Here is a 26,399-nt window from a genome sequence, read left to right on the forward strand (position 1 = left end):
TATTATTTCATAGATAATCAAAGTTTCGTCTTGCAATATAGTACCACCTCACTGGCAATGATTTTCACCAGCTGCAAAGAGCTGTTAATGTGTGAGGATTCTGCTCTGTGATACATCCAGTAGGAAATGGAGATTGTACTGTAGCTTGGAAGGTACTTTACTTGAAGTTCTATTAATGTTTTGAAAGGAAGGTGTCATATTAAGTAGCCTACATCCCAGGAATCTTTGCCATCATCCAATGGCTCATGCCGTAAACACTTCAATCTGCATCGTGAATCTGTGTTTCATTTCATCACACCATGGCCGTGTTGTATATTTCATGAGTGGCCTTTTAGCCTAACATACAGACGAGTTCATGGCTACGCATTCAACCTTCCCACTTTGAGTGCTGATGTCTCTTGTTATCCTCGATGACACGTCAGATAACGGAGAATCAGCGGCTCTGCACTCGCTGTGTACATCGCCCATCGAATTGTTGCATTACCCCTAATCCCCTCAGCCTTTCCTGCCGTAGGGGCTGCAGTGGATGTTTCTACTTCTGTGGACAGTCCATTCTCATCTCATCGTTTCCCTTTGTCGCCACCTATAATGAAGCTTGCTGGCCCCTTTAAGTCCCTCTGCATTTGACAGTAATGTGACAACGATGGGGCCCCCCTTCCATGCACATCAGTGATGAATAATATATATATATATATATGCGCCGCCTTATAAACATAATACATTAGTTAGAAGTACGAGATGTGTGTGTTTATGTGGCACCTTTGTGTGTGCAGATTAATTAAAGATGCACATTTTCTCCCATTATGACTGACACTCCAGGTGAAAATAAATAGGTTATCAATGAATAATTGACTGCAGGACGGGAACGCTCATGTCTCAGTCGCCACTCTTAACTCGCTGGAATTGAAGTGGCCACTGTGTCGTCCCACTTTGTCTCAGACAGCCGTGTTGTGCAGATTAAGGACGAGAGAGAGGGGGAGTGCTAATAGGCTAAGCAGTGTTTTCCCAGGCAGAAAACTGGATGGAGAAACCCTCGTGCGCGCACCCACACACACACACACATACACCCAAAGCCTTCTGGGTGATGGCGAGTGTGCAGAGATGAAGCCACTCTGCACACAGTGCTGACTGGCACTTTGAATCAGCCTCAAATGTACTCAAGCTTCACGTCACATTTGTAAGGTTGATTTCAGTCTCAGCGAGTCACTGTGTGAGTGCCCATACGCCTCCGTCCACATATTATCATCCACACACACACACACACACACACACACACACACACACACACACGCTTACTAATACTCTCACACACACTGGCAGGGTGAGTTTATCCTACAGTGTGTGACTGTCGTAAAGGAGCTGTCAGTCATTCAGAGACGCTCGTAAATCCACAGGAAGGAAGGAGGTAAAAGGATCCAATTACTTTTATATCTCCGTCCCTCTAATAAGCCTACTGAGTCACATAAACTTTCACCTTCCGAGACCTCCATCTGTTTTACTGGGACACCTCCTCTAAGTGTGTATGCGTGTCGTCCACTTAATCCTGAATGTATTGTTCCCTAATGCGTGCATCTGCATATGATCTATCGCATCAACATGTGTCTGGCTGTGAGTCTGTGTGTGTGTGTGTTTGTGTTATGAGTCTCACCAACAGAGTAAAGGAGAATGAGGGAGCGAGCAGTTTATTTTACTAGAAAGTCGATCGCCAATTGAAAGAGGTGGGAGAAATTGTCATGTCAGTCAGAATCAGGCTATGGCTATATCTGTGTGTGTGTGTGTGTGTGTGTGTGTGTGTGTGTGTGTGTGTGAGCTGAGCCCATGGCTCCAAGACTGAAGCTTGATCATGACCTTGATGTCCACTTAACTCACTAACTAACTCCAGGACCCACACTGACCTGCCCTTTACATCAACTAGACCTAGTTGTCCTGATAAATGCTGCAACACTATGCTGTTGGTTGTTGTTAGTTGTTTGCTGTGAGGCTGGAATATCTTTTCTCAGAACGTCATTCATGTATGTAACACACAGGATTTATTGCTGCAGTGTTGTCTTTATGTATCTACGTATCTATTTAGTTGTTTTATTCATTCAGCCAGATGCTGAATCTTCAGGAGAACAGTTTGACTGCTTCCGATACATCACTGGACAGCAATGATGTATTGTAATATTTGGCATAGCAGAATGACTTCAAAGTGGAGGCATGAAACATTTCTGCAGTGTGGAAAAGGACGACCTATTTGACTGGTGACTGCAAGCACCTTGCTGGGAATCATACATACACAACAACTGGGGAGTTGATTCAAAGTTAGAGGAATCGGCGTACAGATTGTGTTCATGAAAAGGTTGTGAATATGGCTTGTGATTGTCGATATTGCAACATCCATAACAGTAGCTGCAAGCAGTGTGCGTTGTTTTGACTTCCTTTGTGACGAGCAGTGAAACCAGAGTGAGGCACCACACTGCTTCAGTGCTGAACTTATATTCAAATGTATGTTCTAAGGCTGTGTACAGATAAGCTGACCCATGAGATGGTTTCAGGTGGGATATCATCTTTCCCATTGAGACAATCCTTCCGTGTCATGCCTTTAGATGTCAATTACTCCTCACAGGACGCTGATTGGTCTGTGCTCTGACTTACACGATCACATTACTCAAAGGCTAAAAGCAGCGGTTCGATCCCTGGCCCCACCATTTGCATGTCGAAATGTCCTGAGTGTGCATACATTTTTTAGATCCGGATGGGCAGGTGGCACCTGGTAAAAACTAAAAACTTAAAAGGTAGGGTTGCTCAAACAGGTCAAATGTTGCTGAAACAAAATGCTGGCAATTCATTGTATTGGCTAATCAAATTCTGGTAGATTGCTTTGTAACACACATGGAATTGTTCTATTTCCGCTCCCTATTATAAACTGCTCTGCTCCAATTTGGTGTATCTTAATAATGAATCATTCCAACTGACATTTCCTAGAAATAAAATAAAATTACCATAGGTCAAATAATCAAACAATGTCTATACAGCTACCACTCTATTTGATGAATCTATGGTCATATGAGACAGTTGTTCTTCTCTGGAAAAGATAAAGTTACGTACATAACAACAAGACTGAAGAGAAACCTTGACAGTGACACATCACACAGTGAAATGAGCCAACAAGCGTCTGGCCACAGACTTCGTATCCCTCCTTAACCCCCCCCGGCCCGACTCTGTGAGTTCAAAAAAGAGAGAGCGAAAAGGATGAAATCTGAGTGCCTTTGACACATGGCCCATCCATATCCTCGCTCTGTCACTGCCTTTCCACTCCTATTCTCATTAGGGTAATGTGATTTTACAAAGTGGCAGTAAGGAGGCGAGATGAGGCGACAAAGCGTAGTGGCTGCTTGACGTCTCGCCGCATCGCGACAACTCATCCCAGCGCCGGATCCCTGATTGGCGGCCCCGCTGAACGCTACTGAGTCGTGAGGAAACGTGTCATTTCCGAACACCATCGCTAGCGATGATGGTGACTCTGTCACACACACACACACACACACACAGACAAGCAGAAGATAGGAACGGGGGAAAAAATGTCAACATGTGAGCAACAGCTGCATTGAAATTCATCTAAAATTAGAAAGTGTATCAAGCATCTCAGAGGAATGGAATATGTGAGAAACAGAGAGCAAAGATTAATGCAATCAAATGGATTTGTTTAACCTTTGCCCTTTGTTGTCACTTTAGAGGACATGAAGCCAAGTTGGACTTGTAGCAGAATCAAGGCAGATTTGTTTGAATTCTGCTAGATATGTCCTTGATCCAGCAGCCATCCTACCCGACGCTGCATGTGTGTCTCTCATCTATCGCTCATATTGGACTCGTAGCAGGGCCAAGCCATCTCTCCGGTGTTATGTGCTGACCTGCAGGGCTGTCACTGCCGAGAATGAACGTTAAAGCTCACTTACTGTACTGGGCTGTAGATCAACTAAATTTCACCATTTGTCTCCCTCTCATTTTTGCCTTGCACGCTTTTTACTTGGGCACTCTTTAAACTTGTCAACTTGGCTCTCTATATATATCTCACAATTAAATTGGCAGATTGATCAGAAATGTGTTAAGCATCGAAGGGGTGCACTGTTTGATTTCAACGACCCCCTGTGAGCTTTGCTCTAAGGACACCCACAGCAACCTTTACAACAGGGAGATTAGGACTACATGATACACACAAATCCAGCGTTACAGCCTTTGGTGAAACACAACCCTATGTAGGTATTCATTCAGGGCTCTAGGGATGGTACTTTTGGTCGGCCCATCACCTTTCTCCAGACTGAAATATTCCAAATATATGATGCAATTACATGACATTTTGTCAAGACATTCCTGTTCCTGACTTTGGTGATCCCCTGACCTTTCCTTTAACACCACCATGAAGTTTGAGATTAAAACAAAAACTTAGAATGCATTCTAACAACTTTTGTCAGCCCTGTCTCATATCTCTTATGTTCTCATACAACGAATCCATGTAATGATTCAGGTTTGAGGCAAATATATTTTATCACCAATTACGTATAACAAATATGTTTCTAAGTATAGTCTATTGAAGTTCACGTAGGGAGGGGGTCAGGTTTGAGGGATGAGTCAAACAAAAATGTTCACCAAGGAGAGTGCTGTTTTTGTCCAATGTCAAAGGTCACTTATTTCTAGCTTAAATTAGGTGATAAACCGTATTATTGTGCATGTCGACATTGCTTTTTGTTGTTAACCATGTTTTTTTAAACTGCGACTGTAATCTAGGAGCAAATCCGTTTCCCTCAAAACTTCCTCAAAAAATATTGCAATTATTTGTAGTAGTATGGATCGTTATTGGCTTTAGTGATTCCCTCACTTATTGATGACCATATTAATGCTTCACACCTTCACAGGTTACAGCAATCCCATTAGCTTTACCTGTACTTTGTGTTCAGTTGTAATTAGACAGTTTGCATGCTAACATGCTAAACTAAAATAGTGTATATGGTAACTTTATGAATGTTAAACATCAGCATTGTCAAAGTGAGCATATTAGCATGCTGATGTTAGCATTTAGCTTAAAGTGTGCGCAAGTGCAGCATGACAGATCCACTATCACGCATATGGTATCATATAACTACCACTCACATTGGATGTTTCATATTCAAACCAAAAACTCTAAATGTTTCAAATGATCTTTGAACAAATGTTTGAACACCCTGATCAAGTACAATTACAAAATCGAACAGTTCATTGCCTTTAAAGTCAGTTCTTCTTGTGCCTCCTCACAATATACTAAACCTAAAAATTGCTGTACTTATTTTTTTCTGTATGCAATAATTGTTCATCAAAAAACCCAGAAAATAGAAAATACTAGCTTATTATGGGGCAATGAATATCTTGAAACCACACAGTAGCAAAGTGAGTAACAGACTGAATCTCTTCAACAAAAGCACAACACTCTAGAAACTGTCAGCTGTAACTATATGAAGTATTTTCTTCCCCCTTAACCCAAAAGCAGTTTCACACACTTTTAATTATAACAGACGGGACTGAGCACACGCGGCTTTGACAGCAGCATCCACTAATTGACAAAGACATTAAAGAAAGGATATACTAATACAGTTTGTATATGTCCACCATTCTCTGGGGTGGGGGAGATCTCTGTGTTTGCTGCAAGCTGACTTATAGATGCAACCTGTCAGCGCTGCAGCCATGCAACAAACAAACACACACACACACACACACACTGACGAACATCAAAATATGTTGTCTCCCTCCGGGGGTTGACAGCCGATGTTCAAATAGCTGCGAGCGTTTCTACACCGCTTTGTGTGAATTGCATCTCAAAGACGACCACATTGTTGATTTAACTTTTAATGCTTTGCCCGTCGAGAAAGCTTGCCCCCCCCCCCCCCCCCCCCACCACAGCCTCCACCGCCTCCTTCAAATTAATTAGGGGAGACATTTCACAAATTAACTTTATTCATATTGTCTGTTCACTTGCTGCGACAGAATAAAATAATAAAAAAAGACCCCTGTACTTTTATAGCCCCAGTGTTAGTGCTAACAATGGCTGTCACAAAGCAGTTTTTTTTTTTACATACACATACACATACAGCTACACTACAACTCAACCCATCCATTTGCCAAGCAGGAAAGTAAGTGGTGGTGCTGGGGCTGGAGCTTGACTTTGTTAATCGTCAGACGACAGCTTAACAGCTTGTGCAACTGTAATTAACGCCGCTTGAAATAAATGTGACGGTTAGCAGAGTGTGTGTGTGTGTGTGATGGGGTTTGAGGGGAGAAACAGAGGAGCGGAAGTGGTAAGTGAAAAAAAAAAACAATGTGGCAGTTTGTAAAAAGTTGAAGAGAATCAAATAAATAATTCAGACAAAATGCCTCATCTGTCGCCTGCCATCTCAGGTGCAAGGCCCCACCTGACTGGAGCAGCTCTCCTCTCCCTCACTATCTTTCCCTCTCCCTCTTTGGCTGAATAATTCACGTAACCAAAGAGGCTAACGTTGACTTATAAAAGCCATTATTATGTTTAATAATGACTAATACATGTCTGAATAAGGGGTTGTGATGGGGGGGGGGGGGGGGGCGGTGTTTGTTGAGGCAGGCAGGCCTTTCAGACGGAGCCAAATGGACTGATGAATGTTAAAAATGAGCTTTCAGTAGAGTCAAGTCCAGTCCATACATAGGCCTATTCATTAGCAGCCTTTATATTTCACAACTGCACGTTGATCCAGTTTAAGATGATTCCAAAAAAAGGAGAACGTACAGGAGGGAGCGTGGACATGAAATACCCTACAACGTGTTGTTTGGAGCGTTTCCATACATCAATTATTTTTCTAATGAAGGAAAAGCCACACAAACTGTGCCGTTTTTGAACAGCAAAAAGATGAAATCCTCGTCAACTTTGTAAATATCAAAATAATTATAATGAAAGCCCTGCCCTGCATATAGAATTAAATGAATGGGAAAATACTAATACTTTTGATACACAAATCACTATGGGCAATTTGAATTTCTGAATTAGCTTCAAACAATGAACCTCAAGCAACCTGTGTCTCCAACATGGATGCATGGCAGTCTAGATGATAAAATTACCCTTCTTCTCACTAGAATAATTATCTCAGTAAATATTGGGAACAGGAGTTTATGGTCTCAATTAGTGCTGGGTGGTATACCGGTTCATACCGAATACCGGTGTTTTTTTTGTTTATGATATGAATTTTTCATATACCCCAATACCGGTGAGTGTGTAGCGTATGAACGTAGCCAACGCAGAGCGGCGGAACGTCGCGCCGCCGGACATTGTTTGAGAGGGGGCTGTTTAGCAGCTGCACCAAACAAGCAGCATGCGAGAGCACAGCCTGTGTTGAGCGTACGATGCGGTGAAAAAATGGATAAACACGGCGAAAGTTTTTTTTTCCGCCGAAACTTTCGCCGAAAGTTCCGAACGAGCAAGCATTGAAACGGAAGAACTTGTGCCGAAAAGAGGAGCCGTGTCTGTTGTTTGGAAATTCTTCGGCTTTAAAAAAATCCGACGTCGAACAAACAACAATATTCTGCAAATGCTGTCGGGCTAAAGTTGTAGCCGCAGTTGGCACTGCGGGAGAAAAGACGAGTCAAATGTCACTCAAAGACGCGTTTGCTAGGGGGACTGCCTACGTCAAGAAAAGCAAACGGTGGAACTATTTATTTGGTTCAATATTATTTATGGATGTTGCCTTAATTTATGTTCATTGGATAAAGAAGTCTTCATTTTGCAGTTACAGGAGACGTATTGTTTACATTGTGTAGCCAGTTGGTTTACAACTTGTTTTTTCAAGTTGCAAAACTTGCACAATAAAGGGTTGTTTTTGACTGCAACAGTCATGCATTCTGATTCCTTCACATCATGAATACTAGTGTGGACATTAATGTTTTTCTACAATATTCACTCCTCATGACAATAAAATATGTCATTCCAAGCCAATTTACTGCAGTAATTATTCTCTAAATTATTAGAAACTGAGGTTAACACCCAGTCTTGCTTGAAAAAAAAAATACTGTCAAATACCGTGAAACCGATACAATTTTGACAAAATACCGTGATATAAATTTTTGGTCATACCGCCCAGCACTAGTCTCAATCTCTAGTTTCAAGTCTTCTTCAATCCAGCATGTTGTTAACTTGTCCATTTAGAGTCAAACAGACCATAAAGCAGGGGTGATTTAGGGCGGGGCTACCTCGTGATTGACAGGTTGCAGCATCCTCCGTCCTTACCATCACTACCTCGCTACCGATGCAATCTGCTACTACAGTTTTTTTAGTGGCCAAAACTGAAGTCACATGTGTAAAACTAACACAGTCTGCACAGCTTCAGTTCATGTGGACCAAACTCTAGCTCCTTTTTCATTGCTTGAACAGTTTTCAAAACTCTCAACACTTCTCTCCTGACTTTAACCACAACCTGCACAACACTGTGGATTTACAGCACCTTGTTCAAATGTTAAACACACCTTTGTCTAAACTGTAAACCACACAAGTTTTAAACATGTGACTTCAGTTGTGCCCGCCGTTGTTTAGCAATCGAAAAAAAAACTGCAATGGATGACCCTAGATTGTGTTCATCCATCAGATAGTACACAAGCAGAAATCCACAACCACCACCACCTACACACACACACACAAACCTACACACACTCCCCCCAAACCCCTTTCAGACTGAACAATTAGGTGTCTCCTCTTCCCACCTCTTTTCTGCGTTTATGTGCCCATCCCCCCACGTGAACCCCCTTTTCAGATACAAAATGTATCATCTTTACACAGACCACCTATATAGCTTTATTTGTGCATTGCTCTCATTTTACTCAATGAGTAGGCGCCTGATCAGACGATTTTCTGCCAGAGGCTCTTGACCTTTTTTTTAAACTTATGGGGTTTGAGGGGATTGAAATTGAACCAGAAATAGAGGAGGATGTCTCAGAAATAGAAGACAACATCGATCCCGATTTTGATCCAGACCATTGTGAGACCGACCAGTCAACAGATGGCGAAGAGGAGTCCCCTGAAGAAGACACACCTGGGGAAGAGGCACCTGAGGTGACATTCCAGTCCAAGGATGGCAACTTGCTCTGGTATTCATCCACCCAGGACCGAGGAGCCAGAGCAAGAGTTTAGGATATTGTTGGGATGACACCAGGGCCAACACGGTATGCAAAATCTCGTGTGGATGAAATCAAGACCAGCTTCCAACTCTTTTTACCAGAGTCCATTGTGGAAATTATACTGGAAATGACAAACCTGGAGGTGAGGGTTTGTTTGCGGACACATGGAAAGCATTAGACCAGGTAGGCCTCCAAGCCTACATGCGTCTGTTGATTTAAGCAGGAGTATATTGGTCCAACAATGAGGCTACAAAACGTCTGTGGGAAACAATTTACAATTTCTGTGTGTATTCTTTGTAAATTCACCGCAGGTATTCATGTAAACCAGTAGTCAGAGACATTGTTTACAGCTTGTTTACAGTTAAATCAAATTTGGTGATGATCAATGGTTTTTGTGGTCATGTAAGAGCAGTTAAAACAGGCCGGTCAAATTTGACCGGGAGCACCAAAGTAAACGAACACGACACAAAGGTTAATAATGGGTGTTTTTAGCTTTGAAGCATTGTGGAAGCACTCAACTTGCAGCCTCTCAGGCCTGTAGAACCTCCTTACTGGGGTTAATGGGCTACACATGCTCTTCTTGTTCTGATGAAACAGCCAACATGATGTACGCCGCTGTTTACATATGCATGCTGCAACGTTTCAAATGATCTCCTTTACCTTTTAGGTTAACTGCCAAAAAAGGGTGTAAAAATTCACGAGTGAGACAAGAAGAAAAAAAAAAGAAATATGGGTGCAAAATACTTTAGCATATAAATAAACCAATTCATCAAAAGCTTTTTCTACAAGAATAAACACTAATTTTCCTGACGGTGACCCTGACGAATGGCTGCATGCTGCTGGGTGAAGTTACTACGCTACAGCAGTGTGGTCATCCCAGTGACACCACACTGCTCAACCAACCAGCCGAACCCCCCCATTTCCCTCCCCCCCCTCTCTCTCTTACTCTCTCTCTTCCACACATCGCTTGGTGGGGCTAATAAACGGCCAATGTCAAAAGCATTGTCAGTCCATTCTTTGCTTGTTTGGGTTCCTCTGGATTAGTGGGGTGGTGCGAGGAGGGGATGGAGGGAAAGGATGTGGGGGTGGAGGGGAGGGGAGGGGAGGGGAGAAAAGGCTACATGGGGGAAGTAGTGACAGAGAGAGCGGGGGAGCGAGAGAAGAAAGTGATATGGTGATGGAGGTAGAAGAGGAGGATTATGGGTGCAGCTCAGCTCAGCGCAGCTCAGCGGCCCGCCTCTCTGGGAGGACCGGCGGGACCCATCGGCCCATCACTGGTGCTTTATTGATTTCTACCCAGCGTGCTCTTTGTCAAAAATCAGATACAGTGCGAGCCCTCTGGACCTCCTCACCTTTTAAAAGCACACGGAGAGCCTTTTATGTGCTGAACCGAGGCGTTTGTGCACATGTAATGGTGTGCGATTGTGTGTTGTGCTCTTTGTCTGGGGGTCAGAGGGCTCCGTGATGGACCACAAGAGGAGAGAGATGAGAGGGAGCCTCGCCTGCTGCGCCATCTACTCCGCGAGCACATTTCACACCAAGACAAATATGTTGTGATACTCTTTCATAGCTAGCCGTGTCCTCTAATTGTTCCACTCGACGTGGCTCATTCTCGGACAAATGATCAGAGATGCGCGTTGTGTTTTGGAGTGAAGAGAAGCTTGTCTTTCAAATGGTCAAAGGCCATCAGTTCCAAAGAAGCGATGGCCAACAACTCGCCAGTTAAAGTGGGTTTAGAAATAAAGTGACTGCTGTTTTCTTTCTTTTTTTCTTTCTTTTTTTGCATTATTTATGGGTCATTTAAAAAAAAAAAACAAGAACTAGTAAAAGTCATGGGTGGACATTTATTAAAATGTAGGGGGGGAAACCCATCATGACATGTCACTAATGGCCTCATAATAGCTCATTGTGTCTCTGGATGCAGAATATTAAAACGTGAACATGAAAGATAGAAAAGGGGTAAGAGAGACGGATGCAAACTGGAGAAACAGTGGGGTTGAAGTCCAACGCCTACTCCCCCCCCCCCCCCCCCCCTTTACCACCACCGCTACTGCCCCCTCCACCCTAGACACTGAAAAAATATTATGCAGCAGCCGTGCTTCCATTGAATCCTAGTGATTCATTGCCCAATTTTAAACTGCCAAGCTGTTAAATTGCATCAGGTCTGCCAAAATTCATTCCAGGACTATGGAGGAGATATGAAAAATTAAATGTCATCTCTGCTACAGTGGAAAACTTTTACCTCTTCTCCTTGCGAGGGCAAGAATATGCTAGATTCCGTTATGATCGATGGCCAACTGGGACTACACTTAACCTACTTAGTGATGTCATGTTAGGCTGCAGCGTCTGTTTACTTTCAGCGGAATGACAGGAAGGCATAAACTTTATCAACCGCTGACATCAGCCCATACCGTCTCTCTCGCCCTCTCTATCTTCCTATCCAATTCTTCTCTTCTCCTCCGTCTTTATAGAAGCGCGAGTCGATTTACTTCCCTCATCGGCTCCTTTGCATTCATCGATGTGAAACCTAGTTTGAAGTGGGGGATGACTATTTTAAAGAAAGAGAGAGAGAGAGAGAGAGAGAGGACAGGAGGGGGGTAAGTTAACCACAGCTTAGTATCTGTATGCGAGAGGAGACAGCTGAGCAGGTCTTTGTAGTCAGGAACCTGCTGTGGACAGTTGTCACGTCTTCCCACGGATCTCCATGTGTTATGTTACTGCCTTTATTTAGGTTTCATGAAATCCGCCTCTACTTGGTTCATGCAGCCCAGCAGATGTCAGGGAAAACAACGTGACCACACAAATTAGAATTTTTTTTTCTCCTGTGTTATTCATCGATGTGTTCAAATCAGTTTATTGGAACATCATGGGACAATTTCAGCACCAGCCATGAGCCTTTTTTTCGTATTGATGAATATTTGCCCACATGTCATGTTTTCTTCTCCATACATCCAACCATCCATCCATTGTCTACCGCTTATCCTGTATTCAGGGTCATGGGGGGCTGGTCAGAAGTCTGTTTTGTCTCTTAGTCGGGACTCTATTAGTCGAGACTCTGTTTTGACGCTTAATCGGGACACCGTTTTGTCTCTCAGTCAGTACTCTGTTAGTCAGGACTCTGTTTTGCCTCTTAGTTGGGACTCTATTAGTCAAGACTCTGTTTTGTCTCTTAGTCGGGACTCTGTTTTGTCTCTTAGTCAGGACTCTATTAGTCAAGAGTCTGTTTTGTCTCTTCGTTTGGCTTCTATTAGTCAAGACTCTGTTTCGTCTCTTAGTCAGGACTCTATTAGTCAAGAGTCTGTTTTGTCTCTTAGTTGGGACTTTGTTTTGCCTCTTAGTCGGGAGTTTGTTTTGTCTCTTAGTTTGGCTTCTATTAGTCGAGACTCTGTTTCGTCTCTTAGTCAGGACTCTATTAGTCAAGACTGTTTTGTCTCTTAGTCAAGACTCTGTTTTGAGTCTTAGTCAGGACTCATACTGTCATACACATACTGTTAGTATGGAGTCTGTTTTGTCTTTTAGTTGGCACTCTGTTAGTCAGGAGTTTTATCTCTTAGTTGGGACTATATTTGTCTCTTAGTCTGGACTGTGTTTTCTATGTGTAGGTGTGAATGTGAGTGTGAATGGTTGTCTGTCTCTACACGTCGGCCCTGCGATGGACTGGTGACCTGTCAAGGGTGTACCCCGCATCCCATATCTTGCACTAAAACGCATCATAGTCTCGAGTGCTACCCCACTAATTGTATATTTTTGTCCTTTTCCAGAAGCTGAGAGCCTGCGGAGGTGGGCTTGGTGTTCTTGTCTTGTCTGATGCCTGTGTACCCCTGGTTGGCCTTCTTGCTGCTGGGGTGTGAGTGTGCCTGCTTGCATGATTGGGGTCACCCTTTTTTGGGGCCCTTATTCTCGGAGCCGCCTCTCCCCTATGGGATCTCAACTCAGGAATTCTCTTGCCCCTTTTGGAGTTTGGAGTCTTGCCCCTTGTTTCTGTAATATTGTTTGGATGGCTTTTGATACAAATAAAGGGTTTATTTTTTATGTCGAGAACCATGTCTCCTGCCCATTAGTAGACAAACCTAAGTGCCTTAATTGATAGTGGTTTGGAAAAAATACATGTCCTTGGGTGAGTCCCAATGTGGCGTTGTCACAATTCTAACCATGTAGAATGAGACCAACTTATCACAATACACCCAAAGATGCCAAACAACTATTAGCAGACAGACGTCCAGTTTACTTATAATTGTCAAGTGAATTGTAAGCTTATTTTAATTTTTTGCCCCAAAATAGGTGAATTAGGTGTTTCCATCAACTGGATGGAGTGAATAAACTCAGAAGCCATTAAACAGGATAGAAGAAAGCAGAAACACGGTACAGAGATCTTCTCTGGAGACTAGATGACAATAAATGGCTCATTTGTCTCTTGCAACAGAACTTATTTGTTATCCCTTTTTGATATGTTCTCTGAACGCAGCTTGACAAGATGTCCCTCCGTGATCGTCACAAACGATAAACACCTACACTGTCTCTCCCCTCTCTCTGTCTCTCTCTTGCTTGCTCCAGCTGCTTTATGCACTGCGAAGCGGCAATATTTATTATTACGAATATCATTTGTAATAATCACCAGGATAAATGACTGGTTTGGCTATCTGAATGCCTCATTTAGAGAAACTTGGCTCTCATGTCATAGTTATAAATTACAGGCAGGCCTGTGTTTCACCTGAGGCTCTCTCTCCTCCTGTCTCCACTCCTCTTCTGCATGCACACACACACACACACACACACACACAGTTGTCGCATGTCGAACCTACGGACAAAGATGTGCAGGCGACATCGGCTCAAAGGACAGTGCTTTGTATGTTTGCACTAAAGTAAACTAAAAGTACTACTACAACCTAAAATTACACCAAAATTATTCACCCCAAAATGCATACTCTGGGCCCCCATAGGCCCACCATCCTATTGCGCCACGCCCCATCAAATACAATTTGAAGCCACTATATTACTCACCCTCAAACTAACAAATCTGGGGTCACACACATACTGTACATTCTGGGTAGTTTGTCTAAATTCTTTATCTAAAAATACACCAATGAAAGTTGTCTGAAGCAACAAATGAAGATGACCTAATATGTTATTACCAGTCAGATATCTCTGGAAACAGAATTAGAGCCAGTCATTGAACAGTTGTAGTAGCAATCAAGTTTTAAACTGGGTCAGAGCCCTCTTGACAACCAAACCCCACCCTGGTGGAGCTCAGGTGGCTAACTTGTACTTACACTTTTGGATTAACACATCTGCTTTCAGACACTGTCTCTGGCCAAAAAAGTGTAAAATGTCTTTTCTTTGACTTTTCATAAGCATGTAAAAAAATAAGGCAACACATTTGGCTTATTAATGAAAACACAAGTACCTTCAGATCCCGAAGCTGCCTCAGTACTGAGATACGTCTATTTGTAATTTTATCTCACTTTTTTACTTAATCACTATATCTAGATAATAGTTTTCAAATAGACTCATAATTTCCATTATTCTTGTCTTCAATATTCAACACAATGAATTACAGCGGTAAGTGAACTTACTGCGCTCTGCTTTGGTTTTGAGTTGGATTTTGTAGTTACTGCAATTATTATTATTATCATTATTTCTCTGAAATAAAGCAAAATTTAAATCTAGAACTTTGTCACAAGATAAAACAGACATCAAGGAGTTCAATTTTACACTGTAAACCCCAACAGTACTACTAACTTATAAGGACTGAGGGCACAATAATTAAAATCTGTTTAATAGTTGAAAGAACTTATAACTAATCAGTGATGTGAACGATTAATCTAGTTCTAATTTGCTGTGGCACAGCACTTATGAGTAAAGTAATCCCCATCAATGATCGCTTTTGAGTAAACGCTACGTACACGGACGTCATGATGTCACGACGTTGTGAATCTGCTGCCCTGACCGACGTACATTTTTTTGTCCAAGATGGCTGCCGTGTGCGAGAGTCCCCGTCTCATCTTCGTTCATGGATTAACTTGTAAGTAAACCAAACAAACTTGTCAAAACTGCTTTGCTTGTTATAACGTTGCATGGGTATCACAAATAATAAAGTGTTTGATTGTTAGACTGCGCTGTTTTTACATTTAGGGTACCGAGCAATGGCCGCGGTGATTCGCGCTCATTTTTGAATTGCGGCGCCTGTGCTGCCGTTAACGATGACTATGTTAGCTAGTAGGGCCTACCTCTTTTCAGTTAGCAGCCGTAGCGTTTCTTTGTGTGGCGCTGATATTTATGTGAAGCGCCCTTATCTGGTAAATATGTTTCTTCTTCTTACATGCACCCGAATGAACTAACATAGGCCCAGTAGCTATCTTAAGACGAACGAACGTTAAGTTGCAGCTAGTTTAGCCATTAGCCAACTCAGTAACTTTTATGCACTTCAGTGCTAGTTACGTCCGTGGTAATGCATGGACATGAAGTTGGTTAGCTTATGCAATCTGCAAGCTTACATTGAACCTCCATTTTTTCTTTCCTCATAGGCTGAAGTGGATGCAGAGAAGCGAGCATGCACACAAATCAAGGTAACTGAGATTTAGCTTGTGCTGCTCCCGCTCCATAAATGGGCTAACATTTTATTATTATTTGTAATAATCAAGTCTGTCTGTCTGTCTGTGTGTGTGCATTTGAAGATCCATGTAATTGACTGTATATGACCTACAGTCACTTATATCATCTGAGAACAACTTTATTGGTAAGTTATATTATACACTTGAGATTCTGGGTTAATAAATTGTAAAGCTGTTGTTGAGTAGCCTACATAATTTAACTGGTTTCTTACTGCTTATTGTATCTGTTTCCATAGGATCAAGTTGAGAATATTGACCAGCACTGACCTTTTTCTTTGGTAAACCAAATGATTTAAACTCACTTGTAGGAGAATTAATTTAGTTTGAAAGTAAGCACTTCAAATGACAGAGTGGAAGTGCAAGTTAGGTGCTGTGTCCTCAGACACCCAGACACAGTTATTTAAGCACTACATAGCCATTATTCAAGAGTTAGTCCTTTGCCATGTCTCTACACCTCCTGCATTTGTACATTTCTGTAATTAATGCACTGAAAATTAATTTATCGCGGTTTCACAAAGACACGTGTAGAGCTGGTGCAAGTGAAGGAGCACAAGCAGGACACAGTTTTTACATGTCCCTTGTGTGATTTCAGACCGCCCTTCTCAGAGGCAACACTGTCACACTGATGACTTTTGCCCTGCGTCGCCAAGAGATCGTTCAGGGGGATCAAATGGTGAAGGAGTTCCTACAGAAATGGCCGGCTCTTCGGATGGAATCGTAAGGTAAAACAGGCTCACTCTTTCTCATTTCTACCAATCTTTACACATCTTTCTCAGTCTGCCCTCTCTAAACATGTTTCATCACAATTAATTTGTCCTATTGTGTTTTTTTACCCTCCAGGTCGGGGGGGAGTTCCTGCCTCAAGTGGAGGAGTTTAAGTATCTTGGGGTCTTGTTCACGAGTGAGGGAAGGATGGAGCGTGAGATTGACAGGCGGATCGGTGCAGCGGCTGCAGTAATGCGGTCGCTGTATCGGCCCGTCGTGGTAAAGAGAGAGCTGAGCCGAAAGGCGAAGCTCTCGGTTTACCGGTCAATCTACGTTCCTACCCTCACCTATGGTCATGAACTTTGGGTCATGACCGAAAGAATAAGATCCCGGATACAAGCGGCCGAAATGAGCTTCCTCCTCAGGGTGGCGGGGGGATAGGGTGAGGAGCTCCGTCACTTGGGGGGAGCTCGGAGTAGAGCCGCTGCTCCTCCACATCGAGAGGAGCCAGTTGAGGTGGCTCGGGCATCTGCATCGGATGCCCCCTGGACGCCTCCCTCGGGAGGTGTTCCAGGCATGCCCCACCGGGAGGAGACCCCGAGGAAGACCCAGGACACGCTGGAGTGACACCCGGCTGGCCTGGGAACGCCTTGGGGTCCTCCCGGAGGAGCTGGGGGAAGTGTCTGGTGAGAGGGAAGTCTGGGCGTCCCTGCTCAGGCAGCTGCCCCCGCGACCCGGTCCCGGATAAGCGGAGGAAAATGGATGGATGGATGTTTTTTTATTTTGTTTTGTAGGTTTGTGCAGAGTTCCACCGCATCACAAACGTCAATCTACGGAACCAGTTTTATGCTGAGCTTGACCGGCACACACCACAACTGTTGGCCATATACAGACAGAAGGCAGAACACACTGGCAAGATAGCAGAGGCGCTGCATGACATCCTACATATTTATGACCTCCAGGTGAGTTAAAGTTGAACTTGGTCCAAATCAAGTTATACGGACAACAGTGACACACAACAAAGTTCATCATGTTCAATTTGCTTGTCCTTTCAGCAAGAACAAGATGTCAACATGAGACGCACTGCAGCCCTACGTGCCCTCCCGGTATACCTGTGTGAGGAGGACCCACCGTTCTTCAAGACGTGGAATGTAAGTATGCACTGCTTTCGCAGAACTGTTTGTATCAATGAGGTGATATTGCTTGCTTTGTATGGATAGCATTATTTTCAACACTAAAAGCTGCCTAACTATACAACGCAACCACCTTCCAAACCCTGTGTGGAGGTGTGAGTGTGGATGCATATGGATACATACAGTATGTGGTATAGAAGCCCTGTAATCCTTAAGTTTAACTTCCCACAAAGCCCTGACCTCACTTTGCCCAGAGGGCTAATAATTTGGTTGACCTTTTGACCTTACCACTCATGAAATAACACACACACACACACACACACACACACTACTTTCCTACCTCCTCTCTTCCTTCTTTCCTCCCTCCCTGCCCCTCCCTTCATTCCTTCCTTCCTCATTTTTTCTTCCTTCCTTCTTCCCCTCCTTCCCTTTTTCTTTCCTTCCTTCTTCCCCTCCTTCCCTTTTTCTTTCCTTCCTTCCTTCCTTCTGTCCCTCCATCCCTCCTTACTTCTTTCCTTCCTTCTGTCCCTCCATCCCTCCTCACTTCTTTCCTTCCTTCCTCCCTTCTTCCCCCTGTCCTTCCTTCAGCTTCCTTCCTTGACCCGATGACCGCTGGAGGGTTTAAAAGACCTATATGAGACACATTGACATACTTACATGTAAACCTACCTGTTGGATGGTGACTAGTAGAATAATCAGTTGAAATACCTACCTAATACTTAGCTGTTGCGTCATGACCTGTGAAATAGTAATATAATGCAATTGTCTAGTTCCTGAAAGTTAACCTTGTATAACCTGCATATTCCAGGAGGACGACTCGCCTGAGCCAGACATCACTGACACGCCTGTTGCCCTTGTCACGGTGGTCTCCGAGAGCACTACAAGTCCAGTTGACTTCAGTCCTGCATCCATTGCTTGTGGTAGAAGATGGGCTTGTGATGAGCAACATCCCCAGGTTGGCTAAAGCATTTGCATTGTTGTTTGGTTTGATGTTTGTATTGCATTTGGACTACCCCAGGAACTCATTCACACTTTTACCTTCATCCAGAAAGTGCTGATGGGTCTTGATGATGGTAAACTACTCAAACCCTGCCTACTCAATCTAAAAAAATGACCTGTTACTGAAAGAGTAGACCACATTACACTTTGTTTCTATGCACATGCACACGTCTGTATGCACATACAGAAGCGTGTTTTTGGTGCCACGTGTCTTAATGTGACAGTATGTTGAATATGCTTTTACCCAAAGCATCTGAATGGAAGTTACACCTGGTAGGCTGTCTAACCACAAAATCTACCTGTTCATGTTTGCACTTTAAAAAAAGATTACAGTTTTAATTGTTAGCAATTGTATATTTCTGTCATTTATTCACTGAAAATTCCTTTATAATGTGTAGAGCTGGTGCAAGTGAAGGAGCACAAGCAGGACACACACTTTTTACATGTCCCTTATCCACCAAATGGTCATTCGTTCATGGTTGCATTTTTAAAAAGTTAACAACTGTAGATCGGAATAGTGTGAGATATGCCCTTTACAATAATGTATTTATTTCTTTTTTATTTTATTTTATGAAAGAGCTCTTGGTCCTTTGTTGTAAGACTAATGCTGGTCCTTTGTTGTAAGACTTATGCACAAAGGCCAGTGGTATTATTTATTTCAGTTTTATTTATAAAAAAATAAAATTAAAATTGCTTTGCAGTTTGATGAGCTGTAAGATCCTTTTAATTTGTGTACAAAGTCTTGCCAGATGTTTTACTTTAAGCACTTTAACATGCTCAGTCATGTCATGACATGTAGATGGACACACACACACACACACACACACACACACACACACACACACACACACACTCATATACAGACACCTTACCCGTTCAGGAGGTGACTGAGCTGTTTAATGTTAACATTTGCAGCAGGGTTTTAAAGAAATATTGCTGTAATTGTTCATACTTGTTTGGATAAACAATGTTAATGCAAAATAAAAACAAACTGAAATTGTACCTGAAGTTGTGTGTGTGTTTAATGTAAAAATTGAGTATTCAGAACATAAATCAATACAACTTTCATGAGCTTATGAGTTATGTACAAGTATGTTTTTTTGAGTAAGACTGAAGTACAATTTTAAGTTTGTATACATACAAGTTTTAATAACTGCTTAAAATACCTTTTAAGTACAGTGCACTTCAATTTAATGAAAGTTAAATTTAAATAATTTAAGTATGAAAAAGACATAAATATTAAGTTAAGGAAAATTAAAAAAATTATATTGAACTTAGAATATAGATTAAGTCAACTGATTACATAGTTTTTAAGTATAATGTAACTCAAAAAATTGATTAGGTTAACTTAAAAGTTTTTATGTAATCAGTTACGATATAAATTTGGAGTTTTCTGAACTTATTCGGGTTTACAGTGTAGTTATAACTCAAATTTGGCCAAAAATGTAGTTACTGCAGTTAGGCTTTGTAGGGCAGAATAGCTGAAGGGTTCTGCATTTGGGCCAATGCGTTCCACCTTTTTATCTCTCCACATGGACTCTTTACCTGAATTCAACCAAAGCCTGCTTGACCGTGATTGGTCAATATACTATTCAGAACACAAACCACAACACTTTCCACGCCAATACCCTCCCATGTTACCAGTCCATTTTGTTTGTCTGTCTGTCAGCAGGACTAAGGGACTGGCCCAATTTTCACGAAACTTATTTGAAAGGTGTAGCATTGGCCAAGAAAGAACCCATTAAATCTTGGAGCCGATCCACAACACAGGGTATATACACTCATTATTTTTCACTTAAGGAAACGGCCTTGGTGGAGGTCTGCACTTTTCAGGTGCTCTTCTAGTTTTCATTTGAACAACTCTACTGAAGAAATAGTCCCTTTTTAAAATCAGGCCACATTGAAATATTGAGTAAAACAATAGTCATAAATGGCAGAAAATATATAGATTGTATTTCACAGATCAATCTGTGTAAAGTAACTGTTGCAAAACAGCAATGAATGTAAGGGGATAAAATGCTTTACAAAGCCCACAGCCAAAGCTATCCTGGACCTGTGTTCCAGATAAAGAAAAAGAAAAGCTGAACTAAATCAGGAGTAAAATACTGTATAATAGACTGGCGACCTGTCCAAGGTGTACCCTGCATTAGCCCAATGTCAGCTGGGATCCGCTCCAGAACCCACCCACCCCCCCGACCATGCAGCCCAGGATAAATGGTTGACGATGGATGGATACTGTATAAAATTAATAAAAGTACAAACCATAATAAGAACAGAGAACGTTTGCAGTGAAGAGTGTGGATCAAACATATTTACTAAAATATAATTTTCTTCCAAATCCTCCATTGCAGCCACATGTTCTACAAATCTGGTCCAGTGACACACACACAAATGTTTTATTTTATTTTTAGTTGCGTATACTTTCTCATCCATCCCATCCATGCGCCAAATTTCCATGTGATTAAATTATTCAGTGGTACAAACTACAATTAAGCTTTATTAAAAATTATTAAAAATTCTCGCCAGGCTCCGCAGTTGTGCAATAATTTATTGCCTGCTTGTTTTTCTAATTTGCATCATTGATTCTGGTGGTGTTTGAAAAGCAATGATGATCCCTATAACTACCCTCTCTCTCTTTCTCTCTCTCTGTCTCTCTCGCGCGCACTCTCTCTCTTTCTGATAGGGATGGGATGTATTAGTGCACAAGGAGGGGGAGACGAGGGGGCTGGACGAATGGCGTTTTCCCCCCATCGATAGATGTGCAAGCATCTGATTTTATTTGCATGTGTTTATCAGCTTTATGAGTCATGGGAATGTGTTGTTGTTTATTTATTTACTGAACCTTTGAGAAAGTCCAGAAAGTAGGATAAGAGAAATTCATGCCTCATTATCCCCAACTAAAAAAATAAAAACCTCCAAAGTTATGAACACTTTTGAACACTAAAATAAGGGATCACACTCGTATGCACCATTTTGCTTAAGATGGCATTTCCATATATTAAATATACATGTGGAATTTACACTTCAAAGTTAGGCCCATTACGTGAGCCATTAGTTGTACTTGTAACAGCAGATCCCTATGCCCAGGTTATGAATGATTTAACAGCAAGTTAGTGTAAACTAGATTACATATTTTGTCAAAGCACACGTCTCCTCAGCATTTTGGAAACGAGGGGGTGTCGAAAAAGGAGAGATGGACGGACCGTTAAAAGGAAAACAGAGGGAAGGGATGACACAGAAAGAGTTGGAGGGACAGAGAGGAGAGAAAGACAGTAAGTGTATTGCCTCTCTCCCTCTCATTGCGTCTTGAATCCTGAGCAATGACTGGCTACTTTAGCAATTAAAATCCAGGGCAAAGACACAGCAGCTTGCTTTAGCCCAGAGACTGGCCCATTCATCATCCCAACTGCCATAAAATAGCACTAGATGGATTCTTTGATTTTAGCTTTGGAAGAACATAAATCAAAATCTAAACCACGGCCTGTCACAAGCATCACCAGAATTATCCATTTGAGAGAGAGTAGAGCTTGAGGAGGGTGGAGGGAGAGAGAGAGAGAGAGAGGGAGAGAGAGAGAGAGAGAGAGAGAGAGCAGGATCTAGTCTCAGTTTCTCCTCCTGTTTGCAGACAGACCTTCACACCCACCACCTATCCCCCTGTGTGACACCCTGGGTAATCTATAAGTGTCTTGTAATGAGGCTTTTTCTACAGTCCAACACCAACATCTATCAAGCATTACGGAGAGGAAGCCTAATCTGGGAGGCTTTGTCATTTTTTTTTTCATGTTATTTTGTGCTATCAACAGAGACAATATGTATACCAAAGCAGCACTGCGTTTGCAGGAATTCCTGTCAATACTCCAATTAGCACAAATGCATATTTAAACTAATTTAATGTATTTTCAGGTTTATTAAATATTTCCCATTAAACAACTCTAACTCACCACAACTGTAGCTATATCAGAAAAACTAAATCAAACAAGCTTAACTAATATGAACAAAACATTACCAAATAATCTAAATCAATTAATGTTGTGACAAATTATACTCCAGAAAACACCTGAATAACTCAATGAAACACAAAATTACTAGCCATACAACTAAACTGCAGTCTCAATCACATTAATATGTGATATGTGAACAGCAAATGTGGGCCACAACAAAATATATTGATCGAAATGTTATTCATAATAAAATTTATTTGGAAATGTATGCAAACTGGTACACTACATGTTGTTTATGAAAATGATGTGGATCATATGCTATGGCCGTCATAGTCTCCAGTTATCAAATTAATCATCTGTGGGTGTTTTAGCATGTTAAACCTGTTTCTCAAAACTTAAGTTTAAATACAAATAATTTGCTTCGGCAAAAACCTCAACATACTGTTGACCATTTCAATAATTAACCAAGGCCACTATCTCCACAATGACATGCTCTAAACACCTAAACTCAGATGCGTTCTGTATGAATGTTTTGTGACTGGGCAGATTTGTGAATTTGTTCTCACATTATGTTGATAAAAAAACAATGGGGTGGTTTAATATATTAATAAAAGAGCAACATTTTTTAGACAGTGATGTTTAGTGAAGTCTTGTCACTGACCCACCACTCTGCTTCTTATTACTCATGACTCATTGCTTTTGTTGGTTGGGTTGGTTATGTTTAGGCATTGTAAGTTAGGTCTACAATGAGAATATCAGCCAACCAATGCCTTTGCCAATGTAAAGGAAACAAAATATTGCAACACAACGTCTTTTGAATAATAATTAGCCATTTGCTTCTGAGAGTTTGTGTTTTTGAAGTAATGGGTATTCAGAACAATGGGCGGATGGCGTATTTTGTGGACGACTGAGGTTTCGGAATAATGGAATGGAACACCCACCAAAAGACAGAAAAAGTTGACCAACATCTACCACACATGGTACTACGAATGTCAAGGTCCTGCTCTTCGCACAGCCAACCTTCTTACAATTGCCATGCAGTCCATAAATGTAACACTTAAGCGTAAGAAGTTGAGTTTGATCTATACGGCAGCATTCTCTTCGAAACATCAACATGGTGTTTACCTCATGGTGGAACAACACCTTGCTTCCTTTCCCATTGTTTTGATTTGTTGAAATAGAAATCTGTCTGCAATCATCAATTCCACCAAATTAAAGGTAAGTCGCTTCAAACAGTCATTGTCAGTGTCCAAATATATCTTTATAAAAAAATAAATTATATGAGAAACATTACATCATCGTCATTAGCTTCATGACTGAAAAGCTTGAGATTCTGAAGCAAAACTGATCTGAAGATGTTGAAATGTGACCAAAATAGACCAAACAATGGGGCGTTGGAAACTTGTCTGGTGTGATTCTCTTCGGAATGTAGGTCACTCCATCAATTGATACTGAGAAATCAAACAGTGAGACATCCTGACACAGGATTTCCAGTTAATGAACGATGACTGTTGTTTACTGTAAAAATAGTTACATTTCATGAAACTAATAATGAGCCACAGGGGGAAGAGTAGCTGTACTTCATCCTCTCCAAACCTGATATGGAGTCTTGAATCCAGTCATGATTCCTTGGTTGGTGTCTGCTGATTCCACATTTCCACATTTAGCTTTTCACTATTAGGCCACTCATTTGTAACCTCAGCACACAAGCAGACCTCATGGGATACTGCAGAGAGAGGTCAAGGTTTGAGAGAAAGAAGAGGAGCGAAGGAGACATTTGTCATCTTCTCATCATGAGGTGTTTTTCATTAACATCTTCCCAGGAATGTTCCCAGCTTCATTTCAGTTCTCTAGGGTTAAGGTGAGCTGTCTACATTCAGGTAACCGTGAGGCTCTGAAAGGTCAGCGTGGCATACATTCACCAACTGCATATGTGTGAAGCTTCAAGATGTTTTTCCTTAATAAATGTATGAACTCAGCAAATATTCACTGACTGTGCATACATAAAAATGTGCAAAATGCAAAATGTGCAACACTTCCATACTTGATGCCATTTGGTCAGGTTGTTCAAAGTCCTGAGTCTGTTTGACACATCCACCTGTGTGTTTACATCACGGTCAATACACACATGGTGTAAAATGACAAGCAGAAAGCAAGAATGTCACTGTGACTCCGCATCGCTTGTGACCGTCATTTACCCATTCTCAATGTCCCATTCACAAAACATAATAAAGCTCAAACCTGCGTGTTTGTGCTTTATTACTTCTCATAATAATATCACTACCAACACCAAATGCAGATGGAACCCAAGGGCCTGGTCTGCTCCTGATTTCTGCCTAAAAGTCTATTAAGGCAGTTTTTTTCTTGCCAGTATCGCTGTAATGCTTGCTCCTGGGTGATGTGGGGACATAGCATGAGCATATAGTCCTGCTCTATGTGTAAAATTTCCTGAGATAACTTCTGTTGTGATTAGACACTATAAATACAATTTAATTGTTTTATCTATTCTTTTATTTGCCCTCTTTTGTCTGATTGTAATTTATGTTAAATTCAAAATTCAAATGTTATAGAGAGAAACCTTTTTGAACTCACTTGAACAGTCACTGAATATTTGCGCCCCTAAAAATGGGTGGACGTTTATTGTGACATTATCTTATGTCTTTTGTTTGTCCTGGGTTCTCCTGCCTAATCACTAACTCTCCTGTCCATATCCTGTTACTCTCATCTTCCTGCAATGAACATATTCACCTCATCTGAGCTTCCACGCCCATTTCCACACCTGGACCCTTTGACCCTCATCAGCCAGCCTCTTATCCGGGCCCAGATTGTCTAGTGTTCAACGCCGAGCTGTCTACCTGACTGCATACCTGACACCTTCCTCGTTGAACACTTTAAAGTAATTTGCCTGGCTCGGTTTTGTCTCCTTGCAAGACTTGGGTTTGTTTGACCTGTCCACCAGCAGTGGTCTCTCATATTACGTCACTGGTTTAGAGCACAGAATGGTCACGAAGACTTGTTTGGATTGCAGTCAGTACAGACTACATGGCGTACAAATGACATGCAAAAAGCAAGGAAGGTGTTCTTTTTGCACGCAAAATGACTTAGAAATGATTGTGTCATTCATACGCCAAAAGGTGAAAGTGTGCTGTGTATGTTGGACATATTACATTTCCTCACCTGAGTGCTATACTGATAGACTTGCTATTCACATTCGGCTCTCCACAGGCTTCACGACATCTGAAACACCTGATGATTTTCAGCTCAAATTCCTGTTGTACAAGTCAAATGTGAATGAGTGTAAAATGCTGAGCTTACTGTTGGATGACGATCATTTTACCTGTCATTGTGGTGCTGTAATGTCTGTTTGCTGTTTAGCAGACGCACACTCGTTCTTCCTATATGAACGAATGCCACTTCCTTTAACTCTGATCTTAAAGTGTTTGGTATTGATACAGTTTATCAAAGTCGAAAGATCCATCCGCTTCCATCAGTCCACAGTCCTGCCAATTCCTGCCGAGTGCCTGCCGGGTCCCAGGATTAATCTTGGAGGGATTCGTTTGATTTGTGGTCCTCATTTGTATGTCTGTCTGAGAGAAAATGGAGGACAGCTGTCAATGCAGAGACATTTGTCTCTGTCATCTCCTCCCCTCCTCCATCCCCGTTTCTCTCTCTCTCCGTTTTTTCCTCTGCTTCTTTTCAATTCTCCACCACTGAGCACAACACTAAGGGATCTAAAAAAAACTGATAACTCCACTGTCACACCCACTTAAGAGCCGATTCAATCAAAAATAAAGCAACACATAAAATAACCTATTTTAATTCCCCCAATGCGATGAGGACATTCAATTACCTCTTCGAAAAGGTAC

At 41.8% G+C, this 26,399-nt stretch overlaps 1 protein-coding gene across 1 annotated transcript in view; it reads left to right on the forward strand.

The window, feature by feature from the left end:
• Positions 1 to 16,063: 16,063 nt before the first annotated feature.
• LOC311010473 (uncharacterized protein) overlaps positions 16,064 to 26,399 on the forward strand; it is a gene marked incomplete at its 3' end in the record, with an annotated part of 28,804 nt that continues 18,468 nt past the window's right edge. The window contains exons 1-5 of the mRNA XM_084004983.1: positions 16,064 to 16,127; positions 16,161 to 16,472; positions 17,255 to 17,422; positions 17,516 to 17,611; positions 18,402 to 18,513. Of these exons, the coding sequence (XP_083861109.1) occupies positions 16,449 to 16,472; positions 17,255 to 17,422; positions 17,516 to 17,611; positions 18,402 to 18,513 (400 nt within the window). The 5' untranslated portion in view covers positions 16,064 to 16,127; positions 16,161 to 16,448. The remainder of the gene's footprint in view (positions 16,128 to 16,160; positions 16,473 to 17,254; positions 17,423 to 17,515; positions 17,612 to 18,401; positions 18,514 to 26,399) is intronic.

The sequence above is a fragment of the Eutrigla gurnardus genome (genome assembly GCF_963514095.1).
Source record: "Eutrigla gurnardus genome assembly, chromosome: 1".
In the NCBI taxonomy this organism is placed as follows: domain Eukaryota; kingdom Metazoa; phylum Chordata; class Actinopteri; order Perciformes; family Triglidae; genus Eutrigla; species Eutrigla gurnardus.